The 19,528-nt window shown below is 51.6% G+C and overlaps 1 protein-coding gene across 6 annotated transcripts in view; it reads right to left on the reverse strand.

Annotated features, from left to right (window-relative positions):
* Positions 1 to 1,025: 1,025 nt before the first annotated feature.
* SEMA5B (semaphorin 5B) overlaps positions 1,026 to 19,528 on the reverse strand; it is a 120,808-nt gene continuing 102,305 nt past the window's right edge. For 3 of the 6 annotated variants that reach the window (XM_019448590.2, XM_053903445.1, XM_019448586.2), the window contains exons 9-23: positions 17,841 to 17,976; positions 16,449 to 16,656; positions 16,144 to 16,351; positions 14,627 to 14,683; positions 8,999 to 9,116; positions 8,676 to 8,857; positions 7,522 to 7,665; positions 7,174 to 7,321; positions 6,830 to 7,055; positions 6,415 to 6,633; positions 5,766 to 5,936; positions 5,513 to 5,662; positions 5,147 to 5,191; positions 4,494 to 4,699; positions 1,026 to 4,268 (exon numbers count right to left, since the gene is read on the reverse strand). In XM_019448590.2, coding sequence (XP_019304135.2) covers positions 4,110 to 4,268; positions 4,494 to 4,699; positions 5,147 to 5,191; positions 5,513 to 5,662; positions 5,766 to 5,936; positions 6,415 to 6,633; positions 6,830 to 7,055; positions 7,174 to 7,321; positions 7,522 to 7,665; positions 8,676 to 8,857; positions 8,999 to 9,116; positions 14,627 to 14,683; positions 16,144 to 16,351; positions 16,449 to 16,656; positions 17,841 to 17,976 — 2,377 coding nt within the window. In that variant the 3' untranslated portion in view covers positions 1,026 to 4,109. The remainder of the gene's footprint in view (positions 4,269 to 4,493; positions 4,700 to 5,146; positions 5,192 to 5,512; positions 5,663 to 5,765; positions 5,937 to 6,414; positions 6,634 to 6,829; positions 7,056 to 7,173; positions 7,322 to 7,521; positions 7,666 to 8,675; positions 8,858 to 8,998; positions 9,117 to 14,626; positions 14,684 to 16,143; positions 16,352 to 16,448; positions 16,657 to 17,840; positions 17,977 to 19,528) is intronic. The other 3 variants (XM_019448591.2, XM_053903444.1, XM_053903443.1) reach the window with 2 other exon arrangements.

The following is a 19,528-nucleotide window of genomic DNA, read 5'->3' on the forward strand; positions in this document are numbered from 1 at the left end:
TCTTGTTAGTAAGAGGTTTATACATTCATATTCCTAATTTTTTTTGTCTGTGGGAATCTTCTCTTCAAGGCTGATGTTTTGAAATGTCATGTTTAGGTGCCTCATGGTGCTAGGTACTGGGTGGACCTTTGATCTGAAGACCTCATCCTTTGGTTCTGGCAAATTTTCCTATATTCTTTCTTTGATAATTTCCTAAATTTTTTAAAGAAAAATTTAGAAAATTTCCTAAATTTTTCCAATTTTTTTAAAAAGATTTTATTTTTTAAGTAATCTTGACAACAAATGTGGGGCTCAAACTTATACCCCCAAGATCAAGAGTCCCACACAAAACCGACTGAGCCAGCTAGGCACCATGGTCCTCTAATTTTCTTCTTTTTCTCTCTTATTTTCCATTTATCTTTTTGTTCAATGTTTTGGGAAACTTCCTTTATCTTTAAACCCTTTATTAATTTTTTCTGCTGCCATATTTTAACTTCTAAGTTATCTTGTTCTTATTTCATGAATGCAGTATCTTCACTTATTCTGAAGAATTATGGAGTCTTTAAAATGTTCTGTGCATATACCATATCTGTTTTCATTGAGTTCCTCTATTTGCTTACTTGTTTTGGTCTTTCTTTCATGGCGGCACTTTTTTCTCTGATGTCTATGATCTTTATTTGTATATTCCTATTTATGAGTGAGATGCTGAAAACTGACTACAAGTTCTGTGTACCAGCTGGCTTATTTTTTTTCAGAACCTATAGACTTAGTTTGTTTCTTCAAAGAATCATCTTTCAATCTCCTGCCTGGAGGAGGGAAGGTGGTAGAAGCTTAGGTGCCAGAGTCCTGGAGTTAGCTGGAAAAGGCAACTGCTGAACCCCACTGATAATCATAATCTTTTTTATTCCTCTGGTTGTCCAAACAGACCCTCATCACATACCCACCTCTGTGCCCGGTATCCTCATGTCTAGGGCCTCTCTGGTTCAGTGTCTCAAGGGAACAAAACTTTTTTTCTTTCTTTCTTTCTTTCTTTCTTTCTTTCTTTCTTTCTTTCTTTTTTTAAAGAGAGAGCATGTGAACAAGGGAGAGGGACAGAGGGAGAGAGAGATAGAATCCCAAGCAGGCTTTACATTGTTAGTGTGGAGCCCAAGACCCTGGGCTTGATCCTGAGACACTGGGATCTTGACCTGAGCCAAAATCAAGAGTGAGATGCCCAACTGACTGAGCCACCCTGGTGCCCCACAAGGGTACATACTTACTGCCCTCGGTGGAGACAAAGAAGTGGTGACCTAGCTGTAAGACTAGAGAGTAAAGACAACTTGAAGGCCTAGCTGAAGCTTACATAAAGATTTTCAACCAAACTCGCATTTTTAGGCTCCCACCTGGACCCCACCTTCCCTGATATCAGGTTCCTCCAATTTCTGATTGTTTCTGAAACTACATGGGTGCTTAGGTTTGACCCACACCCACTCTTCTGGATGACTGCTGTTCCTTTGCTTTCTGTATTCATGTATTATGACTTGGGAGTATAAATACATCCTAGTTTTATTGAAAATAGTGACAGCTTTTGTTTTTTGGCCTCTTTGCTTTTGGAGTGATGTTGAGAGAAGGGGAGAAGAAATGTCTCCATGCCACCATTTAAATCCCCAAGTCTCTGCCTTGGTTTTTACCATAACTGTGATTATGGTTTTGGTTTCCTATATCCTCCAAATTTTCTGCGATGCACATGTATTACTTTAATAACACACACACACACACACACACACACACACACACACGTTATCTGAAGTCAAGAAAGCCCAAGAAGGCCTAGAGCACCCAACCCTGTATTTCCTTCCCTCTTTTGCTGAGCCAGCTGGACCTAAGAAGTCCCCTTGTCTTTCACACTTCAACTTCTTGACACCATGCAGCCATCCATGTGGCCTCAAGTACCTGCCAGAGAGCACCACAGCCTCCCAGGAGTACATTCTTGGCTTCTTCATCTGTGGACCAGGGCTGGCTATGGAGCAGCCCTCCCCAATCATTCAAGCTAATTTGCATACAGTGTGGGTCCCTTAATGCATTCTGAATGGTCATGCCTCCAGAGCCACAACAGTTTGTATAAAAAGAGAATTCAGTGTGTGTGTGTGTGGTGCTTTGCCACAGCATCTGCAGCTTTTTGTTCCCACTGATGCCATTCCAGTCAATACAGGGTGACTGTTAGCTGGGTGTTTCTCCATTACCACTTCCTACAGACCTGTCCAGTCCCTCCACTTGGACATATGAGTGGCCCTTGTGAAGAAGGAACCTTGGACCTTTGAACACTCTTGATCTTCACTGCCTGAACCAGGTCCAAGAGAATCAGAGACCCCAAGATCTACCACACCCCACAGGCTCCCACAGGCTCTGGACTCATGATGTTAACAGGAACCCAATAAGAAAATTCCAAAGCAGAAGGACTACTATGTCCCCTGAGCTCTCTCTCTGACTGGGCTCCACCCAGGTCTGAGGACACTGCTACTTCATTTGTCCCAGTAAGCACAAGGGATTCCAAGACCCAGGGCCCAGGAAGGCTCTTTTCCTCCTCCTCACCACTAGGATCACAGGGTTTACAGCCTGGCCTACAAGTAGAACTCCCTGGGAGCCCAAGGAGAACTGACCCAGTCAATTAAGTTGGGAAATTGCTCTCTGAATTTGACATGTCCATCAACTCATCTCTCTCTCCCTCTCTGGCTTGGTGGACTGAGGCTTCAAGGTTTTCCTTAATCCATCATAAACTATACTGGGCTTCTCCCACTTCAGAGGCATATTCATTTCTCAGTCATTTTCAGCTTTATTAAACTAAGCCTTATAAATACCTCATAAAACAGCCCTCATTACTACTCTCCTGCTGGGCTCATGCATTTCCACCCTGGAGTGGTTGCCTAGAAGAGCTGCTAAGGGAATGGGCAGAAAAATCTCCTATTGTGTTGCCTTTGGTGTACCTTGTGTTCCTACTTAGGGTTTTGCTTGTCCCTAATTTATTTTCCAAAAAGTATGTACATATACTCACAAGTGGAAAGATCCCCTCTATGAAAGTCAGGCTCTATGTGGGTCATTTTCTCCACCCCGAGAAGACCATCTATTAGTCCAGTGCATTGCTCTGATTGCTCTAACCCACACCAAGAGGAGCTCACACACATATGCATAAAGACAGAATTACATTTGGAGACTGGATATCATCTTTAATAATGCCACAGCCCAACATCCTTTTTGTTACTGTAGCATGTTGTGAGTGTTTGTGTGTGTGTGTGTGTGGGGGTGGGTGTGTGTGTGTGTTCCTGAACAGATGAAGGGCCAGCAGAGACTCCCAAGCAGGTCTCAGCCAACATCTCTACTAAGCAGCAGCTAGAAGACAGTCTCCATAGTGGCATGGAGGCTGGACTCCTGCTTCCCTTTCTCTTGGGCCACCTGTTGTGCATTCTGATGGTAAAGCTGAGGCCTGTGCCAACCCAGATTAAAGGGCTTCTTAGCAAAGTTCAATCTTCAGTCCCCAGCCCTCACTGCCTCTGACCAGAGGGATGTCCCTGGGGAAAGTACAGACTGCTAGGCAAAGGTGGACAACCTGGGCCAGCCTTGGTCCCCAGGTCACACTGGGGCAGCACCACAGCGGCCCAGCCCTGGGTGGAGAATCCAGAGCTTCTGGGGCCATTTGATTGGTTCCTCTCAGAGATAATCAGGATGTAGCCTACGCCCTTCCTGAGGCCAGCCAGAGAGGGACAGCCTTGGCCTGTGATGGCCACATGAGCGTCATTTCCAACCCAAACTTAAGAGCCTGCTGTTCGGCCATCTCCACTCTCCAGTTCCTCGCACACCCAGTAGGTCCACAGCCCAGACAAGGCAGGGGATATCAGCACGGTAGTGAATTGCAAGGAGGCCATGAGAGACCTGGGCTGTGCTGGAACTGCAGCCACGTGCCAGCCTGAAGCCAGCCCTCTCCCCCATGGTCACCGCCAGCCAGAGCTCTTTGAAGTTGGATGGGACCCCAACAGGCAAGGCAGCAAGTTCTTGGCCTGGTGCAGAAGGAGAAAACCAAACTGGCTCCACCGTCCCATTTCCACCTGCTCTGTGCCTTAAAAAGGCAAGGAGCCCAAGTCCCCAGGACAGTGTTATCAGCTGTTGGGGAAGCACCGTTGTCCAGGTGAGGCCTCAGGCCGGAAGCTGTGTTTGTTCAGCGGGCTGGGATAGTAGGTGGTTGTGTACACATTGGTCTGCTGCAGTGGGTAGAAATTGGCTCTGTCATCAGGGATCAGGTTATTCTTGTTCAGGGTCTGTGGAAGAAGGTAGGAACCAGAAAGAAAGGGGTGAGGGAGGGATGGGGAAAGGCGACAGGCCAGGGCAAGATCAGGGACTAGTCAGTGAAAAAACATTCTGGCTGCTGACGCAGCTCACGATACCCTGTGCCCTCCCGAGTGCCCAGCCCAGTCATGCCCAGCTCAGGGCCAGAACCACTGCCCCCTTTACCCTGCACTCTGCTTCTACAGGTAGGCTCCCACCTTGAACTCCATGGGCGTGTACTTCTCGTTCTTGGGGGTGCCCCCACCCTTGTAGTGCAGGTGGTTGGGGGTGGCAGGATGGACGAGTGTGGATTCCTGGGACTGGCGCTGGCAGTGCTGGCAGGACAGGTACACCGCCAAGGTCAGCAGCCCAGAGCCCAGGAAGCAGGAGACACCTGTGGCTACCAGGTGGATAAGACTGAACCCTGGGAGAGGCAGAGGCAAGTGGTAAGGAAAGGGCCACTGCGAAGAGAAAAGACTCCTGACTGCCTCCCAGCAGGAAACTCTGAGTTCTAAAGAAAGGGCTTTGAGGCCAGAGCCCATGAAAACAGGAAGAAACAGGAAGGCGGGGCAGCCTGCCGCCAGGGGCCTCTCTTAGGGGACACCTTTGGTTTAGGTCAGAGGAGGCAACCACAGGGTGTGGAGTTGGGTGACTCTTCTTGAATACAGACTTGGTGACCGTCGGCTAGTTGGGGGGCATGGATGGAACCTCCCAGCCCCCGCCCCCACGCATGGTCTAAAGCAGCCAGGATCTCCACAAGGTTTGTCTCTAGAGCAAGAAATTGAGAAACTCCAGATTTCAGGGTAGGGCTGGTCTCCTCCTTGGGGAGGAGAGGGAGAAAGCATCACGAGGTGGGGCAGGTTCCTTTTACCTCCACAGCTGGTGGCCTCCTCCATGCTAGAGGCAGGCAGGATCACTGCAGGAAGACAAACAGAGAGGGTGTTGGGGCAGGGAGGAAAGAAGGGTCCCTCTTGGTCTAGGTATATCTTTAGGAAGACCCATGTGTCAGTGCTGAGCTGTGGGACGGGGCCTGGGGAACTTCATTCCACCCTGTCCCCACTCTCTCAGAATGGGGGGTCAGCCCATTCTCTAGGTGAGAAGGGGCAAAAGCTCAAAGTGTGTACCCCTCCCACTCTGGTGTTTCATCCTAGACCCACCAAGATTCTTCAGAAGGAGAAGGAAGTTGGGGACACGGGGTAGGAAGGATGGGTGTGAAGGTGCTGGCTTGAGGACCTACCAGGAATCTCGCTGTAGGGGCAGGGGCGGCTCTGGCTGCTGTTTCCAGCACAGGTGCTGGGCCCTGGGACCAGCTCCTCACAGTGCCGGCTGCGGCTTTGGACTCCGTCCTCAGTGCATGCACTCCACTCAGACCACGGTGACCAGCCTTCTGTGGGTTGTGGGCTGGGATGAAGTTAACCGCTCTGGGACCCCCTGGTGGGGATCCGAGGGATCCATGGTGCTCCCCAGCCCTGGCCGGATGTTCTCAATACCTGGGCAAGCCTGTGTAGCACACAGCGCCTCCTCTGTGTGCAGACCAAGACAGATGTCCTCGCCCGGGGAGGGCGCGGGGCTGGTGCAGGAACGTGTTCGTTGATAGTGGCCTCCACCACAAGACGCTGAGCATGGGGACCATGAAGTCCAGCAGGACCAAGCACCCCGCACTGCAAGTGGACAGGGTGTGTGATGGGGGCTGCAGGTGCAGGCACAGCCCAAGACAGTCTTCTACCTTATGGCACGCTAGGCCACCCTGCCCTGGGCCACCCTGACCCCATCATTTGCACCACCCCCACAGCCCACTGTTAAGGATTGCCCCTATCCCCTCAGGGGTGCAGTGGGGAAATGAGGCTGCAAAGGAGACATCAAAAACCAACTCCACCTCAAATCAATCTCTTTAGCTAGCTAACCTACTAGGGACAGAGAAGAGAGTGACACGGAAGGTGAGAAAAGGCCCTGCTCTGTGGGACAAGCCACTGTATCCAAGTTCAGGGCACAAACTTGCTCTAGGGCCCAGTGGACAGAGCAGCCAAAAACAAAAACAAAACAAAAACAAAAACAAAAAACGAGGAAGATGAGGTCCTCTGGGCATGAGGTGTAGCCTAGGGGGGTCTCCTAGATGGGGATTCCTAAGCGGAAGGTCACCTGGACAAGCCTGGGGGTTGCAGTCCTGGTAATCGGCAGCGTCGCCCACGCATGGCAGGCCTCCGTTGCGGGGCTCCGGGTTCGTGCACGTTCTCTTGCGGACACGGAAGCCCAGCTCGCAGTCCCGGGAGCAGGACGACCACGGGCCCCACGCGGCCCAGCCCCCGCTCACAGAGTGCGGGGAAGTGGCCCCGCTGCGCAGGAGATCCTCCACCAGGGCTGGGTGGGGCACGGGTGGGGAGACTGGCCTCAGCGACAGGACACCCAGCGGCCCCCACTCCCGCCCCACACACAGTCCTTCTGGCTCCTTCCAAACCCCGCGATTCACCGCCCTGAGCTCCACCGGACCCCGGCCTCCCCCAGCCCCGCGCCAGAACTCTGAGCCTGGGAGGGAAGGGGCCGCGCGGCGCTGTACCATCGGTGTCGCAGGCGCCCGAGCCATCCGCGGGGCAGGTTCTGGTCTCCGTCCTCCTCCGGCCAAACTGCAGGCCGTGGGGGTCGGGCAGGGGCGCGCGGCACGTGAAGCGGAAGCGTTGTTCCTGCCGCGCCCCGCCCTGAGTCACGTTCACCGGCAGCCAAGGTGTCCAAGGGGTGTTGCGCCGCACTTCCGGGCAGCCGTCTGGGTTGCACGTCTTGAACTCCTTCGGGATGGGAGCACGCGCTGTCTCGTGACTTACAGCCCCAGGCCGGCCCTGCGCCCCCTCCCGCTCTCCCCTTGGTGCAGGCCCTCCTGCCCGCGCCCCCTCTTCAGGCCCTCACCACGCCGCAGCCTGGGCAGGAGTTGCCGTTCTCACAGGACCGCCGCCGCGATTGCACGCCGCCCCCACAGTTGCTGCTGCACTTGCTCCAGGAACCCCACGACGCCCAGAAGATGGGCACCGGGCAAGGCGTGTTTTCGTTACAGAACCTGAGGGGAAGGGTGTGTGTTGGGGGCGGGGGAGAGCAGGCAGCCCCTTCCCTAACAAGAGGTCACTGGGAGTGCAAGCCGGGAAGGTCAAGAATCCACCGCAACACTCAGAGAATCCAGGCCACTTTCTAGGAGGCCGGGGAGGTCTGGGACCTCAGGGCTAGCTTGTCTGAGGAAACTCTGGCCACACCCTCGCTCACCGCTCCTCCCGGCTCTTGCCCACGCAGATTCGGCCCCCGTGGCGGGGAGCAGGGTTGCTGCAACTTCGCTGGCGGACCTGGAATCCGATCCCACAGGACGTGCTGCACAGGGCCCACGAGGACCACGGCGTCCACGCCCCATTCCTGGTGGGGTCAGAGGGGACAGGGACAGATGACGCTCTGAGTCCTGGCTACCCAGATCTAGTCTGTCTCTGGGCGGGTGGGTTTTATGTTGTTGTCTGGAAGTTGTCAGACAGTGACACAGAAAATATCAGCTCCTAACCGGGCCGTCTCAGGCAGACTTATTTATGTGATCATTTGTTCCTTCATTCCCCAAACATGTGTTGAGAACCTTCTTCCATATATCAGGAGGTGCTCGGGGCTAAGGGCATAGAGATAGGGCATAGGCATGGAGATACTCACACAGCAAAAGGACACATTCTCTAGAGAAGGCCCCAGTTGCCTTTACAATATGCAACGTTTGTTTCAGCCTTCTTGGTTGTCCAAGCTTTGCACTCAAACCCATGCTCTCTCCCCTGTTCTACATCAACACGTGCTTTGCTCCAACCTCAGACACTATTCACTGTTGTCTACTTTGATTCCAGTTTTCAAGTTCTGGCTGTACCGCTTACTGGCTATATAAGCCTGGAACTGTTACTGAAAATTTCTGTGCCTTGCAATAATACTCTTATCATTAAAGTAAGGATAATGATTGTATTCCTACCCCCATGAGGTTGTTTTGACCGTCAAATCAATAAACATATATAGACTTGAGTTATTTTAAGAGAGTCCAAGGTTGCACCTAGAGTGGCATTTCATGATTGGCACCCGGTCTGCCTACTTTACTAACATCCCCTGCTGTCCCTTGTGTTTGGAACAGCAAGGCTTACTGAGGCTGTCGTCTGTGACTCCTGTGCCTGTACAGCCTTCCTCTTTGTATCAAGAGCCCCCACGAGGCAGAGACTTCTCTCCCAGTAGAGTCGAAACTCCCCCAAGGCTCATGTTTTAGCTACCTTTCCAGTCTCCTGCACAGCTCTGAAGTGGTTTCTGTCTCTTTGTGGGAACACCTGCCTGAAGATGCCCCATTTCCTCTATTCCACCCTCCTCCAGTCCAAGGCAGGCAGCCACCACCCAAGTCCTGTATCCTCATATACCTGGAACAGTTGGCAATGTGGATGGCTGGCCCCAGGCAGTCTCGGCCCCCACAGCGGGGTCGGGGGGAGTCACAGTCTCGGGCCCGACAAAGGCAAGAGCCCGAATTGTCCCCATCTAAGTGCTCACATGGTTGCCATGGTGACCACTGGCCGAAACCCCCATCCCGAGTCACATTCCGCACCTGCAAATACATAGCAAACAGGTCACACAAGTCAGGGATAGGGAAGGCACCAGGTCCCAGGGGATATGGGGATTCTGATGGACAGTCACAGCCTGAATTAGGGGGAGAGGTCCCAGGTGGGGAGCATGAAAGGGTTCTCACAGGACACGTGGTTATGTTCTGCGTCCAGAGGCTCATGTTGGAGCTGTCCTCAAGCGTGCTGCAACGTTGCTGCTTCCCGTCCCAGCCGCAGTATGGGTCCCGTGCCCCCAGGCATGCCCTGCCAGACAGAGGTCCTGAGACTCAAGCCAGCTGCCTCTCAGTCTCACCTGTATCCCATTAACACACCTAGGTACTCTCCTCTGGGTGCCCTTATCCATCCAGTCACCCTTCACAGCAATAACTAAGCTCATTGAACACTTACTGCGTGCCGGGAATCCTTTAAAACACTTTACAAGCATGAATTAATTTAATACAGCAACCCAATGAGGAAGGTACTGTTATTATCCCCACGATATATGCAGGAAACCCAAAGAGCTGGACAAGGATTAAAACCCATGCCTTCCAGAGCCCACACACTTAACCTCGCCTTCCCCAAGCCTGGGTGCCCCATTCTCTTCATCTAGGTCCACTGGAGAAGATGTGGTAAACAGAAATCCAAAGTAGTGTCTGTCAGACACTATAATAGAGTCCTAAAACATTAATGATGGAAAGCATCTTAGAGACGGTCTGGCCCAGTGGTTCTCAACCCTGGCTGCACATTAGAATCACTAAAGAAGCTTTCAAAAAATATTGATAACCCCCCCACCCCCACCCCAACAAAAATCTCTGGGGATAGGGAGGTTTTTAAAAGTTCCCAGGTGATTCTAATGGGAGCCAAGTTGAGAGTTACTGGGATCCACAGTACAACCTTTTTGTTGTACAAAGGAAGAAACAGAGAGAAGGAAGAGGAGTTTCCCCGAGATCACACAAATTGCACATGGCAGAGCTGGGGCTAGAACCTAGACTTTCTGACCACGCTTTTCCCACCACGCTCTTCCTTCCCAGCTGGAGGCTGTGTCTGACTTCACACACTGAGTGCACATAGGCCCATGCCTTAAAACACAGGCACAGGGTCAGGGAACACCTAGGCATAGTTCAAGGTCGCCTGGGGCATCCACATGCTTGTGCTGCTCAGGGGCAGGAACCAGAGTCCAGTGTGTTAGCATCATGAGAATGAGCTCAGGCTGCTGGGAGAGGGGTCACACATCCGAGGTCCCCCTTCCTGGTCCCTCAGGGTTGGCCTATCTGCAATGACCCAGAAAAGGTAATTGATCACACACCAATGAATGCACCAAGTGCCTTTACTTCTCATATTCTAGGCCTCCTCTCTTCCCTTTCTCTTTCAGACTTACTCATTGTATCCTTTACAGTTTTTTTTTTTTTTTTAACAACAACAACAACAACAAATTAAATCTCAGGGTTCCTGGCTGGCTCAGTCAGAAGAGCAACACTTGATCTCAGGGTGATGAGTTTGAGCCCCCGTGTTGGGCGTAGAGATAACTAAAAACAAACAAACAACAAACAAATATGTAAAAATGATCAAATATCTACTAGTAAGCCTTCAAGGAGGAAAAAAAAGAGTATGGAAAACATTTTAAGGTTATTTATTTATTTTGAGAGAAACAGAGAGAGCACAAGTCGGGGCGGGGCAGAGAGAGAGGCAGACAGAGATCCCAAGCAGGCTCTGTGCTGTCAGCACAGAGCCTGATGCAGGGCTCAACCCACAAAACCGTGAAATCATGACCTGAGCCAAGATCAAGAGTCAGATGCTTAACAGACTGAGCCACCCAGGCACCCCGAGTGTGGAAATTATAGAATCAGGATTTGCTGTTCATTGCTAAGCAAAGAGAGCATCAGACTCTGGCACCTGAAGGAAGTTCCCTACAATACCCAGAGAGCCTACTGCCGACCCCAGGGGATACCCTGGATCCTTTCTGCCTCCTTTCCCCAGCTTCCACCCTTTTTCCTAGGCCTGGCTGCTCCACTGCAGTGGGCCTGCAAGAGCGGGTCTAGAGAGAGCACTGGGACTGGGGGCAGAAATTGGAAGTTAGGAAGCAGAAAAGCTTTCAGGTAAAGGAGGTTCTGGACTGCAAGGAGGGTGGGGGAGTCCACACCATGACGTGACACTACAGAGTGATTTCTGATTGGCCAAAGGGGCCAAGGGTTAAAGGAATACATGAAAGAGTCAAGGGGTTGCTCTTTTTGGTGTTTTCAGGATAGAATCTCTCTTTTCACTTGAAGCTTCAGGGAAAGTCTCCTGTCAGGTGAGTTCTTTATTTTCAGTGGTTCAACAGACCGTGTCAGGTTCAGAGACCTTACGAAGAAGAAGAGGGTTGGGGCTTCCCCTTGTTGCCAGAGAAGCAACAATGATGCCCCAATGATTCTGGCCCCAATGATGCCAGAAGAAGACAATGATGCCCCTTGCTCAGGCAGCCCCTGGTCTCATGTAAGGGAGGTGATGCCTGGGGCTTCAATGGGCGAGGGCCTTGATGGACCCCAGTAAGCACACTCTGGCCCACCCAGAAATCCAAAACATTCATCTGTTACTCAAGAATCTGTTTCCATTTTATTCACTCAAGAACAATTTGTGTAAATTGTACAATATAAGTGTGTTCATATTTTCATCGGGGATCCAAAGGTTTGATTTGGGGGTGTTTCACCAGCAGAATGAATCAAACTAGACATCATGGGACTAAATGCAGTACATATGCAAAGTAGTCCCAGTAGCATGTGGTTTTGAGATTCTGCTCTTCTGGCTGACATTTGAACCAAATTTGCTGCTAGCAAATTCAACCAATCAGAACTCAATAAAACCCACTCCTGAGGGTATTTCCCTCAGCCCTCAGAAGGCAGTATCAAACTCTAGAAGCAGCTGATGTGGCACTTTGTAAGCTACATAAATTAAATGGAAAAAAAGCCATGACTAGTGATTAATAATAATAATAAATAAGATTCTATTCATCAAAAACAAATGTCTGCCAGTAGAGAATATGGATAAAAGCAGAAAATCTGAATCGGTTTATACAAGATAAAAGCAGTAAATACTGGAAGATTGCAATTTGCCTCATGCTACTTCTTTAATCTAGGGTCTAACCAGTTCTAGAACAATTGTTTCCAGTTTTGACTGCAAATTAGAATCTCCTGGCGATCTTTTTTAAAAGCTTCAGCAAACAAAATAAAAAACCCACCTATATCTGGGCCTTCTGGATCAGAGGAGGCCCAGGCACTGGAATCTTTTAAACACTCCCCAGGTGATTCTAAAGTATAGCATGGTTGATCATTGCTTTTCTAAGGCTACATTGGTCAGGGTTCTTAAGCTAAGAGATGAAATGTCTTGTCTTTCCAATCCATGACAGAATAAGAAAAGAATAAGGATGGAAGAAAAACACAGATTGGATGCTGGCCCCAACCCCCTAACTCCCACCCCTGCCCCGCTTAGGCTCCCTCGCCCTCTCAGCCTGCTCTCAGTTCTCCCAGAGAGGAGACTAGATTCTCCACAGATACGCCTGCCCTGGCCTGCCCCTGCCCCTGCCCCTGCCCCTGCCCCTGGCTCTGGCTGCCTGAGGAAGCTTGCATGACTCCCTTGGAGCCAATGCTTGAGCTCTCTCCTTGTCCACATTTGCTGCTTTGGGCCAAAGACCACTCCAAAGCTTACAGAGCAGGGAATGTTCTTAAGAAAATTAAAGCTCCAAGGAGAGAATTAAAGTGTGTCTGACTGTAAGAATGGGTAGCAATTGAGAGTTCCTTCCATAGAAGCAGCCATTAGACTGATAATATATTACCATGTCTTTTTTACTGCAGTGTCTTAAGCAGCCATTACAAAAGGGAACAGGTTCATTCCATGGGCTGGGAGGCAGGACAGAGATGGATGGTGGAAGTTGAAAGCAGGCAGATTCCAGAACCCTGCAGCAATAGTTTCACAATGGGAGCTGTCCAAGGTGGAGCTTGAGAGCAAGTGGCCATTATTTAAGATGGCAGTGGAGGAAAACCCAGATTTCCTGCCTGGGAGGGAGGTGGGAAGGAGATACTCTGATCCACGTTCCTGAGTGAGCTGGTGTAGGCACCCCCACGCCTCCTCCAGTGCCTCAGGAAGGGCATGCTGGAAGGAGGAAGGGGTGGTTCATGCACAAAGCATCTGCTTTTTAGAGCCAGTCAGCAGCTGATTCCCTCTGCTCCACCTTTTGTGAGCCCTGGTCTCTCTCTGGCCAGGCCAGGATCCTGGTCATGCCCTATGGGGCTGAGATTTGCCTGAGTGAAAGGAGAGGGCTGGAGACAAGCCCCTGGATTCCGGGCACAGGAGGGAGCGTGAAGAGGCCTCTGCGCATCCATCCTCACCCTCCTGCCAGTTCTGTTAGGAACGAGGAAAAAGGCATGAAATGTCTATCCCGGGACACAGTAAACCCGTGTGACAATCTGCCCCACAATAGCACAGATTCTCATATAGTGTGATAGTTGGCTTCCAGACTCTGGAGTGCATGGATTGGTGGCTACACAGCCTCACCCTGGTCATTTTATTAACTTTGCAATAATGAGACCTCACATTTTCAGGTCCACCTCTAGTTTTATGGCAGGATCTCACTGTACACATCAAAGGCTCAGATCCCAAATTCAGGAGTTCAAACAGGGTGAAAGGATCAGATTCCAAACTGACTTCTTTCTCCCTTGCTGTTCCACCTGGCCATGCTCTGCACCCTCCCTGTCCCCTCTCTGCAGCACCATGTGAGTGGTGAAATGTCCCAGCGTCTTCCTTCCTCTGGTTCCACTGCAGACCCCATTACTTGATATCCAGCCTGGAGCCGCACTACCTCATGCTGGCCGACCATCTGACCCTCTACAGTGCTGCATGCCACTGTCTCCTTGATGGCTGTCAAACACCTATTCACACTGCCTGTCACTCCACTTCCCCCACTTCAGTGCCTATAGCCACAGATTGGGATCAAATCCTCCCTTGGCATTCTCAGCTGGCCTCAGTACTATTCCTCACTCCTCTCCTGCACCAACCTCCTGTCTCAGGCCAAATAATCAATCTGCTGATGGATCAGTCATGTGTGGAAGGCCATTTTGTGCCTGGGGCTGGGCACGGTCCCCTGGTGAAGTAGAAAAAGTACTGGGACAGGGGTGCCTGGGTGGCGCAGTCGGTTAAGCGTCCGACTTCAGCCAGGTCACGATCTCGCGGTCCGTGAGTTCGAGCCCCGCGTCAGGCTCTGGGCTGATGGCTCGGAGCCTGGAGCCTGTTTCCGATTCTGTGTCTCCCTCTCTCTCTGCCCCTCCCCCGTTCATGCTCTGTCTCTCTCTGTCCCAAAAATAAAATAAAAAACGTTGAAAAAAAAATTAAAAAAAAAAAAAGAAAAAGTACTGGGACAGTGAGTTTGCCTTCAAGGATTTACAACCTCTCAAAGAAAAAGGCACACGTGAGGGGCACCTGGGTGGCTCAGTCGGTTAAGCGTCCGACCTCGGCTCAGGTCATGATCTCATGGCTCGTGGGGTTCAAGCCCCAAATTGGAATCTGTGCTGACAGCTCAGAGTCTGGAGCCTGTTTCGGATTCTGTGTCTCCCTCTCTCTCTGCCCCTCCCCCAGTAACACTCTGCCTCTCTCTCAAAAATAAATTAAAAAAAAACAACAACAATTATTTAAAGAACAAGGCATATGTGAAAAGTTTAATAACAACACACGAGTTAAAGAAGAATACAAGATATGGGAGAAACACTGCCAGTAGACAGCCTATCATTCATGCCACGCAGTATTACCTGTACTCAATGTCAGAGATGCTGAGACTCCAGAGATCCCAGGAGGCTGCAGGGCCCCTAAATGCATTTGTGGAGATGGGAAAGGAATAAGGACACTAGCTACGACTTGTTGGGCTAGGCACTTCATGGATGTAATTCCCAATCCTTACAACATCTCTGCCAAAACCAACTATCGTTTACTCCATCACGGTTTCCCCATTTTCCCCTGAGAGGAAAGCTCAACAGGTAAAGTAACTTGCTCAAGATGACACAGCCAGTAGATGACGGAGCTGAGGGAGAATCCTAGGTGTGTCCCATTCTGCCACATAAGCCCTGCCTAGTATGCCTCACACGTCCAACACAGGGTGAGGTTCTCTCCCCAGCCAGACATCTACAGCTCTGAGGGAAACGAGAGTGTTCTAGGCCGCGTTCTTGCCTCTCCCCTCTCACACGGACAGCTTTGCAAAGTGCTCTGAGCGTGGGAGGGCTTAGTAAATGTTTGGTGTTTTGCTGACGGAGCCATGTGTTCAGACTGAGGGGAGCCTGAGTGTCTGCGCACTGCCCTCCCTTTCTTCCTCTCTGGCTGCCACACCATGGCCATCCAGTGTCCTCCCCTGCCCTCCAGACCTCTGCCCAGCTCCCAGCACACCCCACAGGGGCTGGAGAACGACCCTTGGCAGCAGGGATACCATTTGTCTCTAAATTCTCAGGACAGATGGGCACAGCCAGGAGGTTTCTGTGTTGCAAAGGCCACAGGAGCCCATGTGGCTGTGGCTATGCCAGCCAAGGCAGCCTTTGATTATCTCAAAAATGAGGGGGCACAGCTCAGGGGAGCTTCACGTGGTAGGCATCTGAGATGCATTTCTATTTGGCTTTGGAATAGGCTTTTTGTTTTCCCCCCTAAATGCCAGTGCCGTTATTGCCAAATTTGTGAATCCACTTGAAGCTTAAGGTCTCAGAAGCAGTTGGGAAGCAAACACAACAAACAACTCCACATGGTTCCTCACCTCCACCCCACCCAAGCCAGTCCTCTCTGCCTCCTCTAAGTCAGGAAGGAAGAAAAGCAAAGACCTGGTGCTGACTCAAAAGTATCATCTCTCATCTCCCCCTCCACATCTAGGTAGTAAGTACTGTGGTTTCAAAGATAAAGACCTTTCTCTGAATTAAAGGGGCTGAGAATAAATCAGCTAAGCTAGAGCTGGCTGGGAGGCCTTAACTTTGGGGTTGACAACAGGGATAACAGCAGCCCCCACCATTTGCTAAGCACACACTTCTCCCCCAGGCAGTGATAAGTGGTTTAGGCAGACTATCTCAATTAACCTTTACAAAATCCCTGCAGATATTTTATGAGAAGGAAACCAAGGTTCAGAGAGGTTAAGTGACTTGTCCAAAGGCAAATAACGAGACTGGGTCAGGATGCCACCCTGGGTGGCTCCAAAGCTCTGCCTCTTAGGCGCCACCTCCGAGGTGCGATTGGCGGGCGTAAGCCTCGGGAGGCCCGGAGCCCGCCCACCCGCCGTCCCGCGGCCCCCGCTTACCCCTGGCTGCGGTAGGCGGCGCACCTCTCCAGCGGGACCCGCAGCACGCCGTCGCTCAGCCCCACGAAGAGCGCGCGGGCGCTGTGCAGGATGCGGAGGCTGCGCAGGGGCTCGCGGCGCCCGGGGGGCAGGACGTGCAGCTCCTCCAGGTAGCAGCCGCGGAGGCTGCGGCTCGTCGTGGACAGTGCCTTGAGGATGGTGCCCGACTCTGCAGGGGCCAGACGCAGGTGGCCTTGAAGGACCAGCCCAGCCCCCGCCCCTCAACCTCTTCCCCACCGGGAGCCGGGCTGGACGGGGAGGCTCACCCGTGCCGATGTAGAGCACGTGGTAGAGCGTGTCCTTGGCCTGCACAAGGTCTACTACGAGGTGTGAGAAGCGCACGCTGTCCTGGGTGACACAGGGCTCGGGCGTTACCGGCTGCACAGCTTCGCTCATCAGGAAAAGGCGCTGTGCGTCCTGCAGGCTTCGCTCTGTCAGGTTCTCGTTGGGGCCCACCTCTGGCAGGGTGCCGCACTGCAGCGGGGAGGGGGTGGGGTCACACGTGCCCAGCCAACCGGCTGCCGCAGTCCCCTATCCCTCTCCTTCCTCATCGTAACCCAGGTGGCAGGTTCTGATTCTCCAATCCCGGCTTCCCACCCCCAACATCGCTGCGGCGGGGAGGGGGCGGCTGCAACCCCTTCCAGGGAGCAATACCTCTTTTTTGAGAACTAAGGGAACATGAGGCAGGGAAGATGGGGAGGAGGGACGTTCTGGGGATGGTGAAGAGGACGGGGAGATGAAATAGGAGCTGGGATTATCTAAAAATGAATCATTTGAGTGCCAAAAACAGTGTCCTGTGATTTTATGCTGTTGCTGTAGGGGCTCCTCCCCCATGCTGGGCCACAACCTGCCTTTCCTTTCGTGGGTTCCTACCAGCTCCAAGCTCTTATGCCTTCTAAACCCAAGCTGGAAGGCAACTACCATTTATTGAGCACTTCTACAGTCCAGGCACTGTGTCAGGTACATATTAACCCTTGCATTTATCTTTGAGGTTGAGAGCATTATCCCTATGTACCAGAGAAGGGTAAAGAGGCTCAAGGAGGTTGGGTGACTTGGCCAAGGTCAAGATCACCCAGAGGGAGGGCTAGATCTGGATCAGGATAATCCCACTGCAAATGGTGAGGTCTTCACCTGCTCCATACTGCCCCGTGGGCAGGAAGTTGGATGGATGTGAAAGTCAACCACCTGTAGGTTCCTTTGCCTCATGGCTCTTTCCTCTTCTCCACCACAGCACTAGGTATGCTTTCATTACCCAACGGCTCGGCGCTGACCACTCCTGGCACTCAGACCCTCCAGGAATGAGTACCCAGGCTGGGGAGACTATAAGCAAACTCCAGCTAAAATCCCCAAATTCTGGCCAGACAGCTTGTGAGTGCTTTCCTGGTCCCCTACATTGAGTCTCCCTGGGGGTGAGACATCACATTTAGAGATGGCTCAGAGCATGCTCCCTTGCTCTGCATCCTACCCACTCTCCCTTTCTCAGTCCACAGTCTTAGATGTTACCACCCTCTTAGGGAACTATTGCAGACGGCACAGATGGGTGCAGACCTGCAGGGGCAGGTTTGGTGTTCGTGCTGAGCAGCTGAGAGCCAGCTGGTGGCTGCTCCGCTAGGGAAAGGTGGTCTGTGAGGAGAGGGAACGGGGAGGAAAAGTTGTACCTGGAAGTTGGGGATGGGGTTAGCGATGGGGAGCCAGGCAGCCCTGGGGTTCTCCTGGGAGCGAAATGGGCCATTAAAAGCCTGGGAGATGGCACTGAGGTTGAAGGCGCAGACAGCAGAAGCGGCAATGCTGTTTCTGAAAGGCAAGAGATGGCGGGATGCTGCCCTCCCTGTGGGGCTCAATGCCTGTAACCCCACCTCCCCCCACCGCCAGCTGTCACGTCACGCCATGGCCCGGCTCCGAGGCTGGCTGAGGACCTGGGTGAGCCTGGTGCTTCCCACACCATGGGGTGTCACAGGAGGAGGAGATATGGCCCTCAAACTCTGGAAACTCGGGGGGGGGGGGAAGCCCCCTGACGAGAAGCACTGGGGGGGTCATTCTGTGCTACTTCCTCATCCCTTTCCCTTCTCCAGTGGGAGGCTCAAAAAAGTTAGTGTTTTTCAAACATTCTGGCCACAGCCCACTGTAAGAGATACATTTCATATTACAACTCAGAATAGCACACACATGAGCACACACATCTGTGAAGAATCTTCATGAAACAATACTGGCCCTTACTAAATACATTATTGTACTCTGATACTTCTATTCCATTCTATTCTGCTGTCTTCATTTTATTTTATTTTTAAAGCTGGTTATCAAACCACTGATTCATGCTGCATCCCACAATACTCTGAGCCGGATGACCTCTTAAGACCCTTTCAGTCCCAGAATTAGGTGTTTCTATGAGTCTGATGTGAACAGGTCACAGAGGCTACACCACTCCCCCAAATGTTTCCAGTTCTGTTCTCTGCATTTAGTCTGTGTCTACTTCCCACCCCCACCCCCCCCCCGCCCCCATCTGGGGTCAGCCACCCTCATCTCCTGCTGGATGCTGTGTTGTCCTCTTGGCTGGCCTCCCTGTAGCCTGTTCAGTCTCCTGGAATCCATTCTCCACACAGCAGCCACAGCAAACATTTCAAAATGCACATCCAAGCTAGTCTCTGGTCAGCTTTAAGCCTTCAATAATTTCCCCTTGCTCTTAGAATAAAGATCAAAACACTTAAGCAGTCTGTAAGGTCTTTGGGACATAATTCTTCTTGTCCCAGCCCCTCAGCCTCCTCTCCTGTTCTCTTCCTCATCCTCCAGGCTCCTGTCATGCTGGTCTCCACTAAGTTCCTCAAACATTTCTTTCTTCCCACCCCCAAACTCTTTCCTAGTTAACTCCCATTCATCCTGTAGATGTCACTTCCTACAGGAAGGCTTCCCTGATCACCACCCCTCCACACTGGTAGAGGCTCTCAGCACACTGCCTTTGCCCTTTGTAGCATTTATCACAGTTAAAACTGGGTGTTTAATAACCACTATTTCTAGAATGTAAGCTTCTTAAGGGCAGAACCAGGTCTTTTTTTTAATGGCATCCTGCTTTCCCCCCCACCCCCCACCATGACACACACCTGGCATGGAAAAGGCACACAATACATAAGCTCCTTACAATCCATACCGATGTCATCATTTCCCCCCGATGCCTCTCCAGAAGCTCCTGCCCTTTGCTCATGGTTGCACACTTTCTGGTGCTGACTGCCAGGCTGGTCACTAAGTCCTGGCTATCAGCTCATGGCTGTATGGGCTATGCTGCATGTCTGTCCCTTGCCTTGGATAGCCTCTCTGTTCCTGTTTCCCAGCTTTCCTCCCATCCCTGTGCATC

Source organism: Panthera pardus, unplaced genomic scaffold (assembly GCF_024362965.1).
Source record: "Panthera pardus isolate Hobbes unplaced genomic scaffold, ASM2436296v1 HiC_scaffold_16, whole genome shotgun sequence".
Lineage (NCBI taxonomy): Eukaryota > Metazoa > Chordata > Mammalia > Carnivora > Felidae > Panthera > Panthera pardus.